At 40.5% G+C, this 21,911-nt stretch overlaps 2 protein-coding genes across 5 annotated transcripts in view; one reads left to right on the top strand and one right to left on the bottom strand.

Moving 5' to 3' along the window:
• TNFRSF17 (TNF receptor superfamily member 17) overlaps window positions 1–21,911 on the bottom strand; it is a 131,714-nt gene that overhangs the window by 86,879 nt on the left and 22,924 nt on the right. For both annotated transcript variants that reach the window (XM_059881681.1, XM_059881682.1), the window contains exons 3-4: window positions 3,287–14,440; window positions 242–481 (exon numbers count right to left, since the gene is read on the bottom strand). The gene's annotated coding sequence lies outside the window, so the exon portion shown is untranslated. The remainder of the gene's footprint in view (window positions 1–241; window positions 482–3,286; window positions 14,441–21,911) is intronic.
• The window catches only part of GSPT1 (G1 to S phase transition 1), a 33,729-nt gene continuing 13,948 nt past the window's right edge, over window positions 2,131–21,911 (top strand). The window contains exons 1-9 of one of the 3 annotated variants that reach the window (XM_015460209.3): window positions 2,131–2,151; window positions 14,716–14,760; window positions 14,874–14,915; window positions 15,643–15,870; window positions 16,648–16,681; window positions 18,265–18,342; window positions 20,139–20,319; window positions 21,145–21,299; window positions 21,398–21,538. In XM_015460209.3, the coding sequence (XP_015315695.1) occupies window positions 14,894–14,915; window positions 15,643–15,870; window positions 16,648–16,681; window positions 18,265–18,342; window positions 20,139–20,319; window positions 21,145–21,299; window positions 21,398–21,538 (839 nt within the window). In that variant the 5' untranslated portion in view covers window positions 2,131–2,151; window positions 14,716–14,760; window positions 14,874–14,893. Of the gene's footprint in view, window positions 2,152–2,234; window positions 2,823–14,715; window positions 14,761–14,873; window positions 14,916–15,642; window positions 15,871–16,647; window positions 16,682–18,264; window positions 18,343–20,138; window positions 20,320–21,144; window positions 21,300–21,397; window positions 21,539–21,911 lie in introns of those variants that run through there. The other 2 variants (XM_005224516.5, NM_001098071.1) reach the window with 2 other exon arrangements.

Raw genomic sequence — 21,911 nt, 5'->3', positions numbered from 1 at the left:
TAAAAAGAGAAGAAAAAAAAAGCTTCTTCCTTTTCTGCTTGGAGCAGTATCTCTACCCAGGCAGCTTAAGGCTTTTGAAAACCAACAGAGTGGATTCTTTCCTGAATAATTATCCTATTCAGGGACATCAATGACATAATGACATCAACTTTTCTAAGCTGCAGTCTTTAGTAGTTTCTTCAATCTTAGGAAAAATACACCAAAGAAACTCTGCTGATGTAATTAGGTGTGAAGAACTAACCTATCAGAGTGATCACCCAGTGCCCTCAGGGTGATTCCTCTTGAAGTGTGGTATCCGATGACATGGGGTTGGAGAAGGACACTGTGGTTCACTATTTCAGTCAGCTGCTTGTGTTGACATTTTCTTAGGAGCAGGTTGGGGAGAGCAAATCTTGACTGTGAGAGCACATCAGGCACTTTATTTTGGATACATTGTATTTTCTTCTTCTCCTGACTCTGATTCAACAGCAAAGGTGGCCTCCTATATATAAAAGAAGGTCCGGTTTTTATATCAGTCATTGATAAATTCTCTGTAAACCTGAGGACAATCCACTTAACACCAAGTTTAAAGTGGAACATATAAGATTCAGTGGGGTCTTCAGAGAACTATATTAATAGGCTGTAACCGGAACTTTGTATTAATGAGAGGAATAAATCCTCTGTTAGGGGGGTGGAGGTGGAATTTAGGTCCAGAAAATTTCAGGGAACATGAACCACAGACCTGTCCAGAAGCTTAAATCCAGCCTCGTGATAATTGAGATTTCTGGTTTCTTTACATTTATAGGGTTCAACTTCCCAAGTGTTATGTGTTAAAGAAACAATGCAACCAGCAAGTTTGCTAATTTCATATTAAACACAATTTCAAACCACTTTAGAGTAGTAGTTGTTCTCAAAGATAACTGACAGCTTTGCTTTTGATTTGTCTCATTAGGCTGGGTCCTCTTTTTATCCTTAAAACAGACATTTAAAATTAAAATTAATATCTAGATTTGAGATCTTCACATAAGGTTCTTAAGAAACATTCTGTGTTCCTGCTTCTATGCCGTAATTTCTATTGAGCTAGTTAGTTGCACTCTGTCTAGACTTCTTGGAGAAAAATATCAACAATATGTTTTTCTCCGTCTTGGGTTCCGCAAGGGAGAATTATAGGAAAACTTAACAGGTACTTTCCTACTTCAAGCAGTTGGATCTATATATTTATCTTTTGCTTTTTTTTTTTTTTCCTTTTCCTATGTTTACCAAACAGTAACTGGCAGCAGCAGTCAATAAAGTACTTCGGGAAAACCTGAGCAAATTCGGCCATTCAAAATAAAACCACCTCACCGGAAGGTGTACAATGAAGCACAAAAATAACCCTGTTAGGTGGGACTAGCAGGTTACATCATGGAATATGGTAATCCTCTATTTAATTTACAAAGCCCTTGGCCGAGAGGAGGAAGGGATGGAAAAGTTTGAGTGAAGGCTTTAAATGACTAGTCATACAGACAGTGAGTCACTGTAAGTTTCCAGTTAATAATCCCCTCTGCCGGGCTGGGCTTTATGAGCCACAAAGCAGTTTAAATGGTAATGGCTCACAGTTTTATGGTTTCTTCTACCAAATGAATACAGAAAATGAAAGACGCCCTGAGTTGTCTTTGAAATGTAGGGCAAATTCTGACTGGGGGCAGGGAGGAGGAAGGTGGAAAGAAAGAGAACGAGGTAAGATGCCTGTGAGGCAGGGAACGGAGAGGGCTGGTGAAACGAGAAGGGAACGATTTTCAGGAGTTGAAGGCTTTTCTCTCCACCTTGGAACTGCTGTCCATTTTCCCACATTCTGTGCAGAACAGCACGGAAAAGACCACCCCCGCGACCTGAGAGGCTCGCGTTCCGCCGCCCCGCGCCGAGTCGCGCCAAGGTTCGCTCCCACCCCCGCCCCCACTCGGTGACAGGTGGGGCAGCCGTGAGGCAACCAGACCTCCGCCTCCTCGCGCTGCCTGCCGGGAGCCGGCGCCGCTTCCGGTTGCTCTCGGCCCCGAACTCCGACTCCCGTCGGCCCCCGGGAAAACCGCAGCGGGGTCCGCGCGGGCGCTGCCGGAACTCGTAGTTTCGCCTTCTGCCGCGCTTCATAAGCGGAAACGGGGTCGCCCGGGGCCGAGAACTACCGAGGCGAAGGTACGGGTGGCGGCGAGGGGTCAAACCGCGCCGGGCGTGGGGTTGGCGCTGAGACGGTCGGAGGTGGTTGGGGCTGGGTGGGTGGAGATCAGCGCGCACACACGAGGAGGGTAGAGTCGCCGCTGCCGCCGCCGCCGTAGTCGTCGCGAGTGCGGAGTCGGAACTTGAGCTGCCGCCGCGACGACGCCGAGGATTGTGCCGCTAGCCCCCGGCCCTTCTGCCTTGCCGCTTTCCTGGGTCAGCGCGGCCTGCTCCTCCCCAGCCCGTCTCCCCCGCCTCCATTTCCCGCCCTCTCTTCACCACACACACGGCCCCCCCGATCATGGATCCCGGCAGTGGTGGCGGTGGCGGCGGCGGCGGCGGCGGGAGCAGCAGCAGCAGCGACTCGGCGCCCGACTGCTGGGACCAGGCGGACATGGAAGCTCCCGGGCCGGGCCCGTGCGGCGGTGCCGGCGGCCCCTTGGCGGCGGCGGTGGCCGAGGCCCAGCGTGAGCACCTCAGCGCGGCCTTCAGCCGGCAGCTCAACGTCAACGCCAAGCCCTTCGTGCCCAACGTCCACGCCGCCGAGTTCGTGCCGTCCTTCCTGCGGGGCCCGGCCCAGTTGCCGGCATCCCCAGCTGGCGCCGCCGCCAACAACCACGGAGCCGGCAACGGCGCGGGAGGCCCTTCGGGTAAAGGGCCGGGATCAGCCCCCGGGACGGGAGGAAACCGTGCTGCGAGGGCTGGGGAAGATGGCCTGGGGGCCAGAGCCCACCTGGGACGGGGCCCGGGAGAGGATCGGGGGCGCGCCTCGCCCGGCGAGGGACGCGTGGCCGTGGGGCCGGGAGGCACGTGGGCCGCTGACAGCGGCGCCGGCTGTCCTGGGTGGGGCGACCTGGGGCAGGAGAGGGGGTCTGCGTGGGGCGACCGCGGCGGGGGGCGGGAGCAGGGTGCGGGGCGCACCGGTGGGGTCTGGGGTCGACCTCTCACCGCCCCCCGCAGGGGAGCAGTTCCCTGCTGGGAAGTGGGAACCGTATGGGACGGAGAGCGGGTCAGTGCCACGAGGCCTAGAAGCCAGGACAGATGGAGCCAGGAGTCGGCCGGATGGGCGTTGAGAGCGCTGAGGAGTTGGGGCGGACGAAAGCTCGCGTTTTACCTTCACCTTGGGCCTGGGCGAGAGAGCTTCCCCCGCTGCAATGCCTGTTACTGAAAGTGTAATTACGTTTTAAATGTCCACGGACCCCAACAGTCCCGACGGAATCCCAGGATGCATTGCAGCCCTGCCACCGGGCCGAAACTGTTGGCTGTCAATAGATCCTTAGCATTTTGTAAGGTTGTGAAGTAAACAGAGTGTCGCAAAGTTAGCGTTCTATACTTAACATTAAATTGTGTAGGAAATGACGTTGATCTGTGTGCCCTTTTTCTTAAATGGGACTCGGATTCTTCCCTTTAGTTGATGACACGTTTAGAATTTTTATTGCGTTAAAAATCGTTTGCCTCATTCAGGTTGCTTGGTGTAACTCATTCTCTTTGTTCTTGTGTCAGGAGTTAGTCTGTTCAGACACCTGAGCATTTGTTAAAAACTTCTTAGGGGTCATATGAAGTTTTGACCATGGCTAGTCGAGTGACTTTCTGTGACTTCAAGTTAAGTCTTCAAAAATCTCACTGTACTTAGGGGCTGCTTAGTGATAGTATGCTTTCAGGTACTGATTTTGTCAAGTGAGTGAACCTGATTCCTTTCTTTAGTTCTTTGTTGTCCTATTTCTTGGATAGGTAGACACTGTAAAAGTGCTGTAGGAGTTTAGTTTCTTAAGAAACTTTGCCTGCAGTTTTCTCTCTTGAGGCAAAAAGAGAGTTTGGGGAAATGCTTTTGGGCACACAGTTGGACTTAGTTATTTTATTGACTGGTATTTCTTTTACTTGTGTGAAGCCGTTGATGTTTTCCCTTTAAACAGAAGGTTAACTTTGCTTACTACTTTGGTCTACATAAACTTCTTCACTTACCAACTCCTAAAAGTGCCTAGTTCCCCAAACCTTATCATGCAGTTTGCTCTTATCCAGCCATTTTCTTTTTTGACCCTCACTTGTAAATCTGGAGTTAACTAGTATCACTGTGACTAGACCTAGGACTCTATTTCCAGCCTATGTAGCCATCAGCCAGTCGTCAAGGGATGGCAGTCGTTAGAGCAGTGGTCTGGAAGGGTGGTCATTCTTGAATGAGTAGGCATTGCCTCTTATGATGGACTGTCTTTTCTCTTCCTGATATTTATGTGCTGATGTGAAGTTTTACTCTTAATCCTTTCCTCTGTGACACTGCCAGAAGTTGGAGATGTAGAATGTGTAGGGGAGTGGTTGTTCCTACCTTAGGGATCCCTACATTATGGTCAGTTTTTTCTTCTTTTTTTTTTTTAAAATCAGAAACCTAATTTGGTGTTACTGACTCTTACTAGCTGTTTCTACAAAATGCCAGTTAATATTTAAAAAACAACTCACCCATCCTCTGTAGGATGTCTATTTGGGAAAGAATGGATGGTCCAGAGTTAATGTGGCACTGTTGGATTGCACGTTCCAGCATAAATTCAGGCCCATAGATTATACTAGCATAAGAGCAAAGAACTGTGTTTGGAAGAAGCAGGGAAAACATTGACATGGCACTTAGGTTGAAATTTGTGAAGGGGAAGCCCATAAAGGGTGCAAGTATTTTTTAGTGAGGAAATCAACTGTAGGGCTAGCGTGTTGCTAAGTCATAGCTTCTGTTAAGTGTTCTTCTGTTGTTAGCTAAAAGTCAGCTAAAACTGGTGGTGGATGTGTTTTTAAAACTTTAAAAACTTCAGGAGAGCTCTTGAAGGAGTCTAGAGGAAGAGCGCTATCACGAACGACTTTAGTTATTTATGACTGCACTGGGTCTTCTTTCCTGTGCGCGGGCCTTCTCTTGTGGAGCAGGCCTGTATGCCCGCAGGCTCAGTAGTTGTGGTGCAGAGACTTACTTGCTCCACCTCTTGTGGGGTCTTCCTGGACCAGGGATTGAACCCAGGTGCCCTGCGTTGGCAGGCAGATTCTTAAGCACAGGACCACCAGGGAGGCCCAAGAATTGACAGCTTTTAAAATGTACGTGTATAGGATGAGTATCTGTCATTCTCCTGAAAGAGAAGGCTAGTTTTCTCTTTTTCTCTCTTCCTTTTTTTTTTTTTTCCTCCAGTGGTACTTGGAGCAACCGGTAAGGGGAGATGCTTTTGCACAAAAAGTCATCCACTTTAACTGGCAGGCTGCTGGTTAATCCTTATATCCAGCTATAGGATATCCTGAGTCACAGCTTGGGATTCAGTGTTGACCTTGGATCTCTGAAAATTTTTAACATAAGTTTCCAAAGAAATGATTAAGTAGAACCCATGTAAGTGTAATTACATGCAATTCATTTAAGTACAGTTCTCTCCAGATCCAAGTAAAATGGCTAAGTAATGGTCATTTAGAATCCTTCAGATGAATGAAATGTAGACAAGTGCTGTGTGTGCCAGAACAAACATTTTCTATAATCGAATGTACTTATTTTCGGTTCCAATTTGCACCAAGTTCAGGCTTTTTTATTGTTAAATGAGAAACAAGTTCACCAGTGTTCATCAGGATTGCTTGGTGTGTTTGGGCTGCTATAACAAAATACTGTAGACTTCGTAGCTTGTAAACAACAGAAGTTTATTGCTCAGAGTCTGAGATCAGGGTGCCAGCCTGGTTGGGTGAGGCTCTCTTTTCTCTTCTGGATAACAGACTGCTGACTGACTGCTTTCTGTGTCCTCCCAGGGCTGAAGAGGCAGGGGAGTTCTCTGGGGGCCTCTTTTATAAAGGCACTAATCCCATTCATGAAGGCTCTGCCCTCATGGTCTAAGGCCACCCAAAGACCCCACCTAATACCATTACTTTGGGCATTAGGATTTCAACATAGGGATTTGGGGAGGAACACAAAACAGGCCATAGAACTTGGCCAGAGCTTCTAAAGTAATGGCATAGAGTTCTGTCATCCCTCCCTCATTGCCTCTCAAAACTGCCATTGTGAAATGGATATGGAATAAAACCAGCAGTTGTTTAGTCACTAAGTCATGTCCAGCTCTTTGCGACTCTGTGGACTGTAGCCTGCCAGGCTCCTCTGTCCATGGGATTTCCCAGGCAAGAATACTGGAGTGGGTTGCCATTTCTTTCTCCAGGGAATCCAAGAATAAATCCATGTCTCCTGCACTGGCAGGTGGATTCATTACTGCTGATCCACCAGGGAAGCCAGTTAGTCCTTAGGAGGGGTTTAAGTCACTTGGTGGATGCTGTTATTCACTGAATTTTCCCAAAGGTGACTGACCTCTTCTGAGCCACCAGAGTAGAGAAGATACAGACTCAAAGTAATAGTCAGTTTTGTCCTGAAGGGCTCTTACACTTTTTTATGTTAAAGAATACCAGTTGACTGATAGTTAAGTTTAAAGAGATGGTAGATATGGTTGCCCCTTTGTTTTTCTTGTGACTGAATGCCTGCAGTAACAATTGTAATAGAAAGGACTTTTCAGATGAGACAGTGAATGGAGTAAGTGGGCTGAGAAGATCAGGTAAAGTATTGTTCCTGGAGGAGTATTTCTTTTCCTACCATGTCATACTGATTATTAGAGATCATTCAATTTTGGCTCTCGTTTCATGATTTTACATGTGGAGTGGCTCAGGTGTGGGGGTTCAGGAAACAAGTGAGGGCATCCACTAAGGCCGCACCATATTGAGCAACTGTTTCAACTGTTAGAAACTTTGGGAATAAGTTTGATTTTTTATTTATTTGGCCACGTTGCCGTTTTGGGATCTTATTTCCCCCTGCAGTGGAAGCATGGAGTTCTGACCACTGCGCTGCTAGGGAATTCCCATGGGAATTTTAGAGCAGGTTTTATTCACTGCTTTTTTTTCCTTTTGTTTATTTTTTGCTTTTTTTCTGGAATTGTACTGCATAAAAAGATGATGAAAACATATCATGGCATGTTGGGAAATATTGTAGAGAACAGATTTTTAGCTTTGTTTTATTTGCTGGAGAGGAAATGTCTTAAAGTGTTAAAATAGTGTTGTCTTTCTAATTGGAGAGGAAGGAATGAAAAAGAGATTTGATCATCTTTCCTGAAGAGTTAGCTGAATTGGAATGGAATTTTTCGAGATGTGAATCTCTGGTTTTGCTCAGGTATGTGTATGGCAGTTAATGAACAGACATTGCCTGCCTGCAGAAGGCAGGATACTGTGCTAGGCCCTCAAAGTGATACCACCAAGATGGATAACTGATTCTCAAGGAGTCCAGAAAGGGATCAGATGATACCCAGTCTACTCTAATGGAAGACCCTTCATGATAAGAGGGCCATACACAGAGTGCACAGAGAGGGCTTTCAAAGCTGGGGAGCACCGTTCACAGGTCCCTTTAGATAATTTCACTCGTGTCACCCTAATCATAAAACCACAGATTTGTTTTCTACTAAGTGTTCTCTGTGAATATCTGAGGTACAATTAACATAAAATTCACCTTTCTTGTGTTTCTGGACTTCAAGTTTCCTAGGAATTTGCTAGAGTACCAGTCATCTTTACTTGTAAGTAAGTGTTAGTCGCTCAGTCACGTCCGACTCTCTTCGACCCCATTGACCATAGCCTGCCAGGCTCGTCCATCCATGGGATTTTCCAGGCAAAAATACTGGAGTAGGTTGCCAGTTCCTTCTCCAGGGGATCTTCCAGACCCTCCAGACCCAGGGATCAAACCCGGGTCTCCGGTATTGCAGGCAAACGCTTTACCATGTGAGTTACCAGGAAAGCCCACTTCTAAGTAAAGACTTGTTTATTTCGTATTAAACATGGGTGAGTTACTTTGATTCTGGCTCCTTATTTACAATTTCATCATTCAATTCACAGTTCTTAAAATTTTGAGAGAAGTTAGATTTTGGCTACTTGGTTGTTCTGAGGTCCTCATACTCCTTTTTTAGCTGTCAGTTGATGGTTCATACTGAAACTTCTTAAGAGTTTTCTTCCTGCTGTTGGTAGATTTTAACGAAGTGTGGCTGAGCTACAGATATGTTGTTGTTTTTTTCATAAATGACTTTGTTCTAAGGAAAGGTTAGTTGTTACATTACTACTCCAAGTTAAACCAGTCCCCATCATACTCTCCTTTCTAGGTGAGAGGAACAGTTCTCAAGGATTTTTTGAGCTAGCCTTGTCTGAGAGTGGTCAAACCTAATTCCAGACCATATTCTAAGTAATTGTATTTCTCTTCACTTGAAATAAAAAAAGCATACCTTAGCAAACTACTATGTATAAAATGACCTACAAGGATATATTGTATAGCATAGAGAATTCAGCCAGTGTTTTATAGTAATTATAGAGTATAACCTTTAAAAATTGGAATCACAAAAAAATAAATTTTTAAAAAAAAATTGTGAATCACTGTGTTGTACATCCAAAACTTATACAATATTGTATATCAACTATCCCTCAATTTATTTAAAAAAGTATGTACCTTAGAATGTCATCAGGTTGCCTGTTTCTGTGGAACTCCAGTAGGAGTTCTTATAGTACTACTGAGCCCATCTCCTTTGTGGTGGTTGGTTTCACGTGCATGGTATTCTGTTATCTTTGTACTTTTTTGTGGTATCTGAAATTAAATATCTCATTCTTTTTGCAGCAGATAGTATATAAATTATAAAGACTATCTTTTAGCATTGTTTGAAAAATAGAGTAGAACTTAAGTTACTCTACAGAAAAGCCTGTTCAGATTGATATGCTTTAGTGACTGAGTAAATAGGTTCTTCAGAATGTTAGGACCAGAGATGACCTGGCAGTAATAATAAGAGATGTTGAATGAATGCCTGAGGTCACTCACAGGTTTAAGGACACAGCTGAGTCTAGAATCCAAATTTGCCAGTTGCTAATTTAGTGCTCTCTACCACACCATGCTGTTTAATAATGACAAAAAAAAAAAAGAGCATGCCCAGAGCTAATTACTACAGCCAGCATGGATCTTCTGAGAAAGTGGTCCTGGAATTTGCCTTTCTTATATTTCATTCTTAAAAGTTTTTATAATCATTATGGGACATTGAAATGCTTATTATAATAATATATTCATTGAGCAGTTACCACTTGGTTAAAATGCCCTTCACAACAACGTCTTGAGGTATAGATACTGATGACCTGTTTTTACAGATAAGAAAATTAAGTTTCAGAGAAGCTAAATAAATAGGGGACGTGACATCCATGAATAAATGGAGGAGTTGGGATTAGAACTTAGATCTGATTTCAGAGCTTATCCTAGCAATAGTAAGTCCATTAGTTTTTCCTTGTAATTAGAAGCTAAACAGTCTTTTGGCTGAGACAGTTTCAAAAATGGGGCTTATGAGTTTGTGCACCACGGCACTGTCTCCATGTTCTTTCTCAGCAGTAGCTGGGTACACGTCATAAGTAGGCAATGCTCTAATAATTTTTTAAATTTTATTATTTTATTTTTTGGCTGTGCTGGGTCTTTGTTGCTGTGCAGGCTTTTCTCTAGTTGTGAGTGGAGGCTACTCCCTAGTTACGGTTCAGGCTTCTGATTACAGTGGCTTCTCTTGTGGCTCACGAGCTTTAGCAGTTGCAGCAAACAGGCTCAGTAGTTGTGGAGTGCATGGGCTTAGTTCCCAAGACCAGTGAGCAAACCTGTGTCTCCTGCATTGGCAGGCGAATTCTTTACCACTGAGCCACCCATGAAGTATGGCAATGCTCTAATTTAAAGTAACATTTTGAAATTATTTGAAACACTTTAGGAAATGATATAAAGTAAACAGCTGTGATCACCACTATCTGTAACATTGTGCCTTTTTATTTTTAGAGGGTTAGGTAGTTAAGGCAAAACCATGGACCCTTGTACATGTTCTGCAGGCTTTTCTTTCTGATACCTGCCTTTACTATTTTCCAGTGTTGTCTGGGAGAAAATGCCTGAGCTTTTGTGAGACCATGTGGTCACCTGTGTGCCAGAGAATTTTAGTTCCTTACTCAAACTGTTCTTTAACATCTCTTGGATATTGTTTCTCTAACTCCCTTAGAAAATTGGCACATATAAAATTGTTCTGAACCCTACTGCTGAAGTTAATTCAGTAAAAATTAGGTGTGTATTTATTCTATACAGTACACTGTGCCAACCTGTGGAGACAAAGTAGAGAAAAAAGTCTCCTTGTTTCAGAAAACCAGTCATTCTAGAAGTCCATAATCTCCTAAGGAACAAGAACTAAGCTGTGGGTGTGGGTGGATCTATAATTGAAAGAGGGTCATATCTTAGAGGAGTCAAGAAGCCAGGTCCTTAGCTCTTCAGGTGGAAAGTGGTTGGAGAATAGGGCAAAGTGGAAATCCAGATAAGGCAAGTTCATAGGGCAACTGAGGTCACTCCTTCAGAGGAGCCAACTGTGCACATGTGGGTGTTTAATTTTAAAACTAAAATCTAAAATGCAGTTCCTTAGTCACAGTAGCTACCTTTCAAGTGCTTAAGAGCCACATGTGGCTAGTGACTATCATCACAGCACAGATGTTTCCATCATTGTAGAAACTCAGACAGAATCATCACTATTCCTCAGATCCATGCAGGTAGGACACTTGTTACTTCTGTGACAGCACTGGAGTCGTTTTTATTTTTCTTTACTGAACACACCATTTAGCGTAAAGGAGGAAGATATTTTACTTAAGATGGCATTATAAATAGCTGTTTTAGTGTATAAAGGGGATTAGAGACTGGTTTTATAGCTAAAGCAGTGCAAATTTAACTTGCTGATTTATGAAATAGATGAATTAAGCACTTTTTGAGAATTGGTCATCGTTTATGTTTAAAATATGTAGCTTAAATTAAAACATAGCTTTCATTACCTGCCACATGTATGGTCTTGACTAACTTGTGCTGTCCTTACTTGTAAGCTGGCAAAATAGGAGTTGCCACGGTGAAGTCCTTTGATCCATGATTGTATCTTTAAATTTTTTTTATATTAAAAAAATCTATATAACATAAAATTAACCATTTGAGAGTGAACAATTCATGGCATTTAAAACATTCTCAGTGTTGTAAACCTGTCACCTCTGTCTAGTTCCAAAGCATTTTCGCCACCCCTTCCCATTCCCCTTTCCTTCCAGCTTCTGGTAACCACCAGTCTGCTTTCTGCTCTCTGGATTTACCTATTCTGAATATTTCATGGAAGTGGAATGGTATAACATAGGACATTTTGTGACTGGCTTATTTCACCATGATCATATTTAACTAGCAGTTTTAAGACCCAGATTATCATCTGTGTTAAAACACAGGCAGTACTGTTGCCTGGCTGTCTTTTGGTCAAGTCATGTTTAAAAAATTGTAATAATTTCACCACAATTATTAGTTTCTCCTTTTAACTTAGGGTGTGGCAGTTTTAATCACTTGTACACTCTGATAACCTTCCTACTTTATTAGAATTATTCCTTCGAATACTCGATAAGAATGTGTGTCTGAACATGGAGACACCATTGGAATATATGAAACCATAATTTCATTCCTTGGGAGGGTTTTCTTCTCTTTCACTGATAGGTATGAACTGTGCAAGACTTGAGAAATCAAGCGCTAAAAATCCTGTTTGCTAACCATGAACAAATGACTTTGGGTCTAGTAGAATTCTAAGCCCAGGATTAATAGTAGCCAGTAAAATCTGGATGTGATGTGCATTGTGAATAAGACCAGAGTAAAATGAACAAGAAGGGCTTACATGAATGTGTAAAGCCTGGGTACAACGATATTGAGAAGCTTAAATTTAAGGAACATCTTGTTATATGTGATTTTACTGCTTTATTAATTCGAAAAACATCAGTTTGCAAATGTCGCTAGCATTATCAAAAAGTTTATAACGTCTTCTGTGGTCTGAATGCATATCATTAGGTGTATATTAAGCACTTGATTGCTTTTGGTACTTTGTCTCTAAGCTTTGTAAACTTAAGACAAATATTCCATAAAAGTAAGACACCTTGAAAAATAAAACCATGAACAGATTTTGCATTATGCACCCATGGCGGTGAACTCATTACTGATGTCACTGTCAGGAGAAGTGCCTTACAGCCTAATGCATATGTTGTGTATTTCTAAATTTAACAGTTGGTTCTAGAACTAGGTGCTCAGGTGTATGTACTATTTCATTTTATAAAGCTCAGTTGCAGTTTGGGTTATCTTACTAAGTGACAGGAGAGTCTACTACACCAGTTATCTTAGTCTTTTCCTGCCTTAGAATATATGTATATCGTCATTTATTCAGTTCACTTTTTCTGAGTCATTTTCAACAGGGGCCATCTGAATGTTAGATGATAGTTGTCTATTTCATAGGGTTTTCAAGGGAATTAGAAGAGACACGGGTTAGCACATAAGGGCTCAATAAAGGTTAATTGGAATTAGGGTAATTTGCCACCAACTCCCTCCTTACCTCCAGGACTTGGGGAATGCTTCTTAATCCCTGTCTAGACCATAATAGACACTCAGTACATGTTAGTTGATAGAATTGATACTCAGTCCATGTTAGGAGGTAGAGACTCATTTGTTGAATATCTAGGTGCCACGAGTTATTTGATAACTAAACAAATTATTCTTTCATTTAATCCTGTCTGGCAGATGGCATGTCATCTTCATGACTCCAGTGAAATAACTGTATCTGAGAACTAACAAATGACAAGCCAGGATTTCAAGCCAGGAATCAGCTCAGTTCTGTCCTTTTGCTACTACCCTGTGCCGCCTCTTCCATCCCTAGGGTGGCATATGAACTTGACTTTTTCTGAAAATTGAGTAATTTTTCCTTATCTTACCTGTAAACTTTTCTTAATAGGAAAACAAACAAAAAAACCCACTAATCTATATTATATCTGAAGTACAATTCCTTTTACTTTGTGGACTGAGTTCAAAGGATTTTTCCTCCCAGTTCCTGTTAAAATACCCTGTTAATCACACAGGGTGGGGTCATCTTAGACTTTTCATTCTTCCTCCCTGTTCCTGTCAGATCTTTGCTCCCTTTATCTTTGCACTGAACTCCTTCTCTGGTTGTACCACTCATTTGTTCTGATGGCATACTTTCTTGTAAGTAGTGTTGTTGGTCTTTCTGACTTGTGGTATCTTTACCTCTCTGGTTCATTTGTGTACTACCTTAGAATGATCTCCCTAAGTCACACTTGGCATGTCACTTCCTTCCTCAAAAAAAATCTGTTGCCCTTGACCTTTCAGGGACAGGAATTTCTTTCTTTCCTTCTTTTCTTTTTTGGCCATGCCATGTGGCTTGTGCAGTCTCAGTTCCCTGAGCAGAGACTGAACCCAGGGCTGTGGCAGTGAAAGCCTGGAATCCTAATAGGCCACCAGGGGCCTCTCAGGAATTAACTTTCTTCAGCACTTCATGTTATTGGGAGATTGGGCCCCAAGCTTTTTGTTGACTTACGGGTGTTAATACTTCCTGGGCACTGATTTTATGAGACTGATGTGCTGCCTACTGTGCTAAAGAGGCAGACTGGACACTGATTTTAAATGTGAGTCTTGCAGGTTAAGAATTCACTGTTCTTTATTGGTGTGGAGGATTCATGTGACTTCAAATTCTCTGGTTTCTTTTGCCTCTTGTAGATGCTTTAAAGCAAGAGTACTTAGGTATTGAAGTATTTAGTATAAAAAATAAATGTATGGACTGGGATATTAGTGTATATTTCACATACATCTCTTCCATTACAAACTTCCATAAAGTTTGTAATGTGATAGTTATGGAAACTGGGTTATTGCTTGACCTTAGAATTCTAATATAGGAGAAAACTACCCCACTCCAGTACTCTTGCCTGGAAAATCCCATGGACGGAGGAGCCTGGTAGGCTGCAGTCCATGGGGTCGCTAAGAGTCGGACACGACTGAGCAACTTCACTTTCACTTTTCACTTTCATGCATTGGAGAAGGAAATGGCAACCCACTCCAGTGTTCTTGCCTGGAGAATCCCAGGGACGGGGGAGCCTGGTGGGCTGCCGTCTATGGGGTCGCACAGAGTCGGACACGACTGAAGCGACTTAGCAGCAGCAGCATCATTATAACCACTTTTTCTGAGATGATGTAAGGGCCTGGATGCATTCCAGAGACTATATACGAATGTCCTTTTCATTTTATTGGTATCGAATAGAATTTATTTAAGGATCTTGATGATAACATGTATTACAGAATCTTAACAAGGACTAATCATTACTTCTTGGGCTAGAGAATCTAGAGTAGTAATGTGTATTTGTTGAGTAAAATCTAATTTGATTTGTGCTGGGCTGCAGGTTACTTTTACAGCATCTGTAAAGGAAAAGTTTATGAAGTAGAGTCAGAGAATAAACATGCTTTTGTGAAAACATTTTAAACATTGAAAATGTTTTAAAATTGGCTGTAGTTGGTAGATTTTTTTTAGGTTAAACAGATTTGTCATTTGAAACCCTGGGTTAGTTGTCATTGTTCTGAATTATTGAGGTTTTTGTTTTGCTATTGAACTTCTGTTTTTCCTGTTTCTTAAAAGATAAGTAAAATGGATGTATAGGTCTCAATTTTTAATAGAGCTTATTTCTGTTAAACAGCACCTGTGGAATCTTCTCAAGAGGAACAGTCATTGTTGTGTGAAGGTAATTTTCTGTGATGTGACTCTTTGAACAACTAATTGAGAAAGCATTAAATTGTCTGTGGTGTGTAAATCTAGATAGTGTTTGGTAAATATATATCTCAATTTCTTGTCTAGGTTCAAATTCAGCTGTTAGCATGGAACTTTCAGAACCTATTGGTAAGAAAATTTCTGACCATATTAATACAGTAATATGAAACTCTTTCAGTCTCAAGATTTAAGGTACAAGTGTTTAAGTGTTATCATTATTATAATGCCTACATTTAAAACTACAGTGAAAACAGTCTTTGCCATTAGGATTTAGCAAGCAGAGCTAATGGGGCATTAACACTGCCATGATAAATTTAGTGATGGCAAATATAAAAGAATCAAATGGAGGAAATGCTAAAGCAGTTTGAATAGGTGTACTTAATTTACGTTTGTGAAATTTTTTTTCCTTTTTGTAATTTTCTTACCCTTAAGGGTTTCATATTCCCAAGGTGTTCAGTAAAGAAGTTCTGCTACTTCCAAAGGAAAAACAGAAATCTAAATCTTTTCACACTTTTTTGTATTCTGATTTTGAACTTCCCCTTTTCTGTCAGGACATCTTGATGCCAGAGTAACTGGGCTGTTGGGAGTGTTAGATGTCCTGTTCATATTTTGTTCATCCTTATGAAGATGAAGCTCCATTAAAATAGTCTCTCCTAATCTGAGTCAGAGCTCTGATGTCACCTGTGAGGCCAGCTTGTATGTTTCTTTTATGAACGAGATTTTCTTGTGTGTCACTAGATGTTAGGATATGGAACTGAATATGTTAAGTTCTGTTTGTTTAAAAGCATCTGTGTTTTAATGTATAGATAGATGATAAACCTTTTTCAGAATACTAAACTAAAATGTTTTATTTCAGTAGAAAATGGGGAGACAGAGATGTCCCCAGAAGAATCATGGGAGCACAAAGAAGAAATAAGTGAAGCAGAGCCAGATGGTGGTTCTTTGGGAGATGGAAGGCCTGCAGAGGAAAGTGCCCAGGAAATGATGGAGGAGGAAGAGGAAATACCAAAACCTAAATCTGTGGTTGCGCCGCCAGGCGCTCCTAAGAAGGAACACGTAAATGTCGTATTCATTGGGCACGTAGGTGAGTTGCACTTGTAGCAATGATAAGAAATGACCAAAGTTACTGAATCCATCAGAGAATATCTTATTTAGCTACCTGAAATATTTAGTGAAACTGAACTAATCTAAAACGTCTTGATTTTTAACTCAATAGATTTTTTAGCTGGCAGAACATTGCCAGCAGTGTATTCTTGGAAGCTGTGGTGGCATCGTAGCTGGAAGAAAATAAGTATATTTGTATGTGATACATAATTGGTCTGTAGGCCACCGGTGATGGCTCAGCATGTTATAACGTCTGTTAGTTAGTATTTTTTTTTAAAGTCTATTTTTTTGTGTGAAAAGAAAATAACAGAATTATGTCCCCCTTTTTCTTTCCTTTCTCTTATCTCTGCCTTCTTTTGAATTTGATGATAGACCATTCTGCTTTTTATGGTAGCAAGAACTCCTTTGAAATTTGTAAAGGAATACCTATACTGGCTAAAAGTGCAAAGCAGACTACCTAAATGTAGTTCAGGGGTCTTGGCTACTTTAGTTCTCCTTCTGAGGCTCCCCTTGGGTAATTCATATTGTCAGTAAGGTAGTCCTAGGTCACTATAGAGCTGCAGGGGGGGGTCTTAGATTCAAGGAGAGAAGGTAACTAACCGGAACTTCTGACCCAGATTCTATTCTTTGCAGTTGCTTTTGCAAGCTGTAATTAGGTATGTTAAATGGGCCTTTGGTTGTGTTCCTATATAGTCCTTGTGTTTTGGTTTGACTGCGCCTACGGTTTGCCTGTTGTTGATTATGTTGTTACTTTCAGATGCTGGCAAGTCAACCATTGGAGGACAAATAATGTAAGTATATTTTTTGTTAAATACCTTTTGTTATCACTGTAAGACTCTCATGAAACCTTAATTAAAAGTATTTCTAAAAGCTGTCTTTTAGATTTGTTAATAAAAAGTAATATAGAACCCTAATTATAAGAAATTTTACTTTGTTTTAAATATAATTTTCTTTGGAATAATGAATCTGGGGCAACTGGTGTTTCCTTATTCATCAACTCCTTAAATATATGTGGATTTAATCAGAATGTCTGGCTAACATGCTTTTTTTTTCTTTTTTATCATATATAGAAGGTATCTAGGTATGAAAATGCCATGGTTGATGTTTAGTGATGTGTTCTAGAATTGAAAAATATTTTCATTTAAACATCTTTTTAATCTCTCCTAAAGTAGACGCATTTCTTTAAGCTGTTATCTTAAAGGATAACAGAGGGTATAGAGGGCATATCTTCATTGTCTTGCTTTGTTAAGTAATCTTAATCAGTAAATTTGCCAGTTACTGCTGAAAATTTCTACAACAGATCCTAAAGCAGGCTATTATACAGGAATTGTTACCTAAGACTCTGGGAAGAAGTGGCAGGCCCATTTGATGTTGTGTTTTATGCAAGTGTATATTTTTTGATTTAGATGACTATTGAGAACACCCAGAGACAGAAGCTTAGAACAGGATTTGATTTGGATAGAGTCAAGGGAAGCAGTTGGGTATTATTTAAAAATCATGATCTCATTTTGACTAGTATGTTTTAAATATTAAACAGTAAGACTTAATTGCTTGGATAGCACTTAGAATTCCTTTCTTTTACATTAGTATTTACATGTGCTGTTTGAAAAAAAAATTTATTTTGAAATAATTTTAGACTTATAGAAAGGTTCCAAAAACAGTAGTGGAATTGTTAGACAATTTTATTCAGCCTACCTTAATGTTAACATACTAAATAACCATTGTACAATCATCCCAACTAGCGAGTTATCACTGGTACAAACTAACTAAACTACAGATCGCATTTGGATTTCACCAGTTTTTCAACCAGTATCATTTTTTCTGTTCTAGAATTCCACATTACACTTAGTTGTTATGTCTCTTTAGTCTCCTCCAACGTGTGACATTTCCTCAGTCTTGTCTTTCATGACCTTCATAATTTGAAGAGTGCTGTTTGGTTATTTTATTGGATATTCTTCAATTTGGGTTTGACAGTGTTAATAATTAGACTGAGGGTATGCATTTTGGAAGAGAATATCTCAGAAGGTATGTTGTGCTCGTATGAGAGTGCAGATGATTGCAATATTCAGTATGTTTTATCTATTACTGGTGATAAAAGCCATGATTACTTGGTTAAGGTGTCCGCTGCCAGAATTTAGCACTGTAAAGTTATTTTTTTCCCATTATCTTGGGGGAGGTAATCTGAGACTGTAAATGTCTTTTCCACTGAAATTCTCCATGATTTCAGCATCTACCCCAGTGGCACTTGTACTTTAAAGTAGCTTTTTTATGGAATTCAAATTGCCTTCGAGAGCTTTAAAGATTTCCTAACTTCACAACTGAGCAATCCATGAGTAATTAAATGTTTGTTTCTCTTTTCTTTCAACATTTTCAGGTATTTGACTGGAATGGTTGACAAAAGGACACTTGAGAAATATGAAAGAGAAGCTAAAGAAAAAAACAGAGAAACTTGGTAAACTTTTATGACACTATAAGTTACTTTTCAGGAAATGACTTATGCTTTTGTAGTCTACTAACATATAAATTCATAAGAGGAGACTTGTGGGATAAATATAAAGCATCTATTTAATTGAGACATTACCTGGCTACAAAATTTCATTCACAGAATTTATAATAATCAGGAACAGATGTTACAGTGGAATTTGGGGAGAAAGCAGATAACATAATAGTACTTAAGGGTATGATCATTATGTGAGTAAACCGTTGAAAGATAAAAGAATAGATGGAATAATATATTGACAGTAAGTTGCCTTTGCATGGAGAGAGGGTCAGCTCTTTTCTTCTTTCTAACCTTATCTTATTTTTTCTTAAGTTAACAAGCTTTATCTCAATAGGACATTGGTGGTCTTTTTTTTTTTTTATTCTGTGTTAAGGGGAAAAGTTCCTAATCAATATAATACTAAAAAATGGATTCAGTTCAGTTCAGTCGCTCAGTTGTGTCCAACTTTTTGCGACCCCATGAATCACAGCACGCCAGGCCTCCCACCAACTCCCAGAGTTCACTCAAACTCATGTCCATCGAGTCGGTGATGCCATCCAGTCATCTCATCCTCTGTCGTCCTCTTCTCCTCCTGCCCCCAATCCCTCCCAGCATCAGAGTCTTTTCCAATGAGTCAACTCTTCGCATGAGGTGGCCAAAGTATTGGAGTTTCAGCTTCAACATCAGTCCTTCCAATGAACACCCAGGACTGATCTTTAGAATGGACTGGTTGGATCTCCTTGCAGTCCAAGGGACTCTCAAGAGCCTTCTCCAACACCACAGTTCAAAAGCATCAATTCTTTGGTGCTCAGCTTTCTTCACAGTCCAACTCTCACATCCATACATGACTACTGGAAAAACCATAGCTTAATTGGCCTTTGTTGGCAAAGTAATGTCTCTGGTTTTCAGTATGCTGTCTAGGTTGGTCATAACTTTCCTTTCAAGGAGTAAACGTCTTTTAATTTCATGGCTGCAGTCACCATCTGCAGTGATTTTGGAGTCCAAAAAAATAAAGTCTGCCACTGTTTCCACTGTTTCCCCATCTATTTCCCATGAAGTGATGGGACCAGATGCCATGATCTTCGTTTTCTGAATGTTGAGCTTTAAGCCAACTTTTTCACTCTCCTCTTTCACTTTCATCAAGAGGCTTTTTAGTTTCTCTTCACTTTCTGCCATAAGGGTGGTGTCATCTGCATATCTTAGGTTGTTGTTATTTCTTACTTACTATGAAATACAGATGATGTGATGAGGTAATCTAAATTAACACTGTTACGGATGGTTTGAATTTATATATGTAATTTTATATGGCAAAGAAATAACCAAATAATTCTTAGCAAGTAACCATTGGTTCCAAATGGTGGGTTAGTGGCCTTCACTTTTAGAAGGTACCCTTAGACAGCCTTACTTGTATTATAGTTTGTGCTAGATGATTTTTAAAATGAAATATAAAGGAACTCATTACTTAACTCATAGTGATATTGGCATTGGTACTAAATAGTCTTTCTATGTATGTTGTCATCTTGTTATTATACATAATATTTGCTTACAGAATGTATAATTGACACTGGATATATATAAAAGCTCTTGAGTGTTTGAATCAGAAGAATATAAGTTTTAGTCATTTAATTTTTACTTCTACCCAGTCCTGTTCGTGATTTAAATGTATGTTGAACATAAAATTCTTCTACCATTAATTACATGTTTAATGGTAGAAGAATATTTTTAAAACTCCTGTTCTTACCAGTATTGTTATTTTAAAATTATTTCAGGTACTTATCTTGGGCCTTAGACACAAATCAGGAAGAAAGAGACAAGGGTAAAACAGTAGAAGTGGGTCGTGCCTACTTTGAAACGGAAAAGAAGCATTTTACAATTCTAGATGCCCCTGGCCACAAGAGTTTTGTCCCAAATATGATTGGTGGTGCTTCTCAAGCTGATTTGGCTGTACTGGTAAGGAAAGATGTTTCCAGTTCATCCCTGTATTTGTTCGCAGCCCAACTTGAAATATAAACACTTGGATTTACCTTCTAAAAGCTAGAATTTAGATTACAGTGAACTGTAAAATATACAAAGTTACAGTTTTCACTTTGTTTCACTAATCTGCCCAAGAAATCTTCATAATTTGATTTACTTATGAAAATGTTTCTGCTTTTCTCTACCATTGCTATTATCTCTGTGTCAGAAATTAGTGTCCACTGACTGCTAAACCTAATCCATTTTGTACGCAATCCTGTGAGTACAAAAACGAGTAAGAAATTATCTGTTTAAGATCTTCAGTCATTTTGCAATTTGGGGGTAGTTATTGTACTAGCACTAAATCACATATATGTTTGAAATGTAAAATATAAATTTACATATAAATGTAAAAATAAAATATAAAATATAAAAATGTACTAGATTTTGGAGAATTGGGAATGAGAAGAAACATATACCAAAATTTTTTTAAGTATTTAGACATTGTGACATTCAAAAGTACATATATGCTCAGACGATAAAAGAATCTACCTTCAATGCAGGAGACCCAGGTTCAATCCCTGGGTCAGGAAGATTCCCCTGGAGAAGGCAGCCCTCTCCAGTGTTTTTGCCTACAGAATCCTGTGGACAGAGGAGCCTGTCAGGCTGTGGGGTCACAAAGAGCTGGACACACTGAATGACTAACTCACTCACTTCTATTTTCTTGCAAGATGCTTCTGATAAAACTGAAAAGAAAAATGTTGTATTGCTAGAAGAGTGTACTTGAATGTGTAAGAATAAACTGTTGATTTCTTGGAACAGGTAATCTCTGCCAGGAAAGGAGAGTTTGAAACTGGATTTGAGAAAGGAGGACAGACGAGAGAACATGCCATGCTGGCAAAGACGGCAGGCGTCAAACACTTGATTGTGCTCATTAATAAGATGGACGACCCAACAGTGAATTGGAGCAATGAGAGGCAAGCTTGGATGTCTTAATGTTTGTTCATACTCTGTTTAATGTTGAAACTATAGAGTTCAGTTGCTTTACATTATAATTATTTATAAATATTCATAGATATGAAGAATGTAAAGAGAAACTGGTGCCGTTTTTGAAAAAAGTTGGCTTTAATCCCAAAAAGGACATTCACTTCATGCCATGCTCAGGACTGACGGGAGCAAATCTTAAGGAGCAATCAGATTTCTGTCCTTGGTACATGTAAGTAATCTTTTTAAAAGTTTGTGTCTTATTAAGTAATCTTTTTTTTTAATTAATTTTTTGGCTGCACAGCATGTGAGATCTTATTTCCCTGACTAGGGCTCGAATCTGTGCCCCCCTGGATCACTAGGGAAGGCCCAGTGTGTTTATGTGTGTTAGTCACTCAGTCGTGTCTGACTCTTTACGACCCCATGGACCATAGCTCACCAGGCTCCTCTGTCCATGGGATTCTCCAGGCAAGAATACTGTAACCTTTCCCTTCTCCAGGGGATCTTCCCCACCCAAGGACCAAACCAGGGGCTCCTGCATTGCAGGCAGATTCTTCATGGGTTGAGCTACCTGGGAAGCCCAATAATTTAAGAAAATATTGAGT

Source organism: Bos taurus, chromosome 25, assembly GCF_002263795.3.
Source record: "Bos taurus isolate L1 Dominette 01449 registration number 42190680 breed Hereford chromosome 25, ARS-UCD2.0, whole genome shotgun sequence".
NCBI lineage: Eukaryota > Metazoa > Chordata > Mammalia > Artiodactyla > Bovidae > Bos > Bos taurus.
The sequence above is the reverse complement of the archived record's forward strand: the minus strand, read 5'-3'. Positions and strand labels throughout refer to the sequence as shown.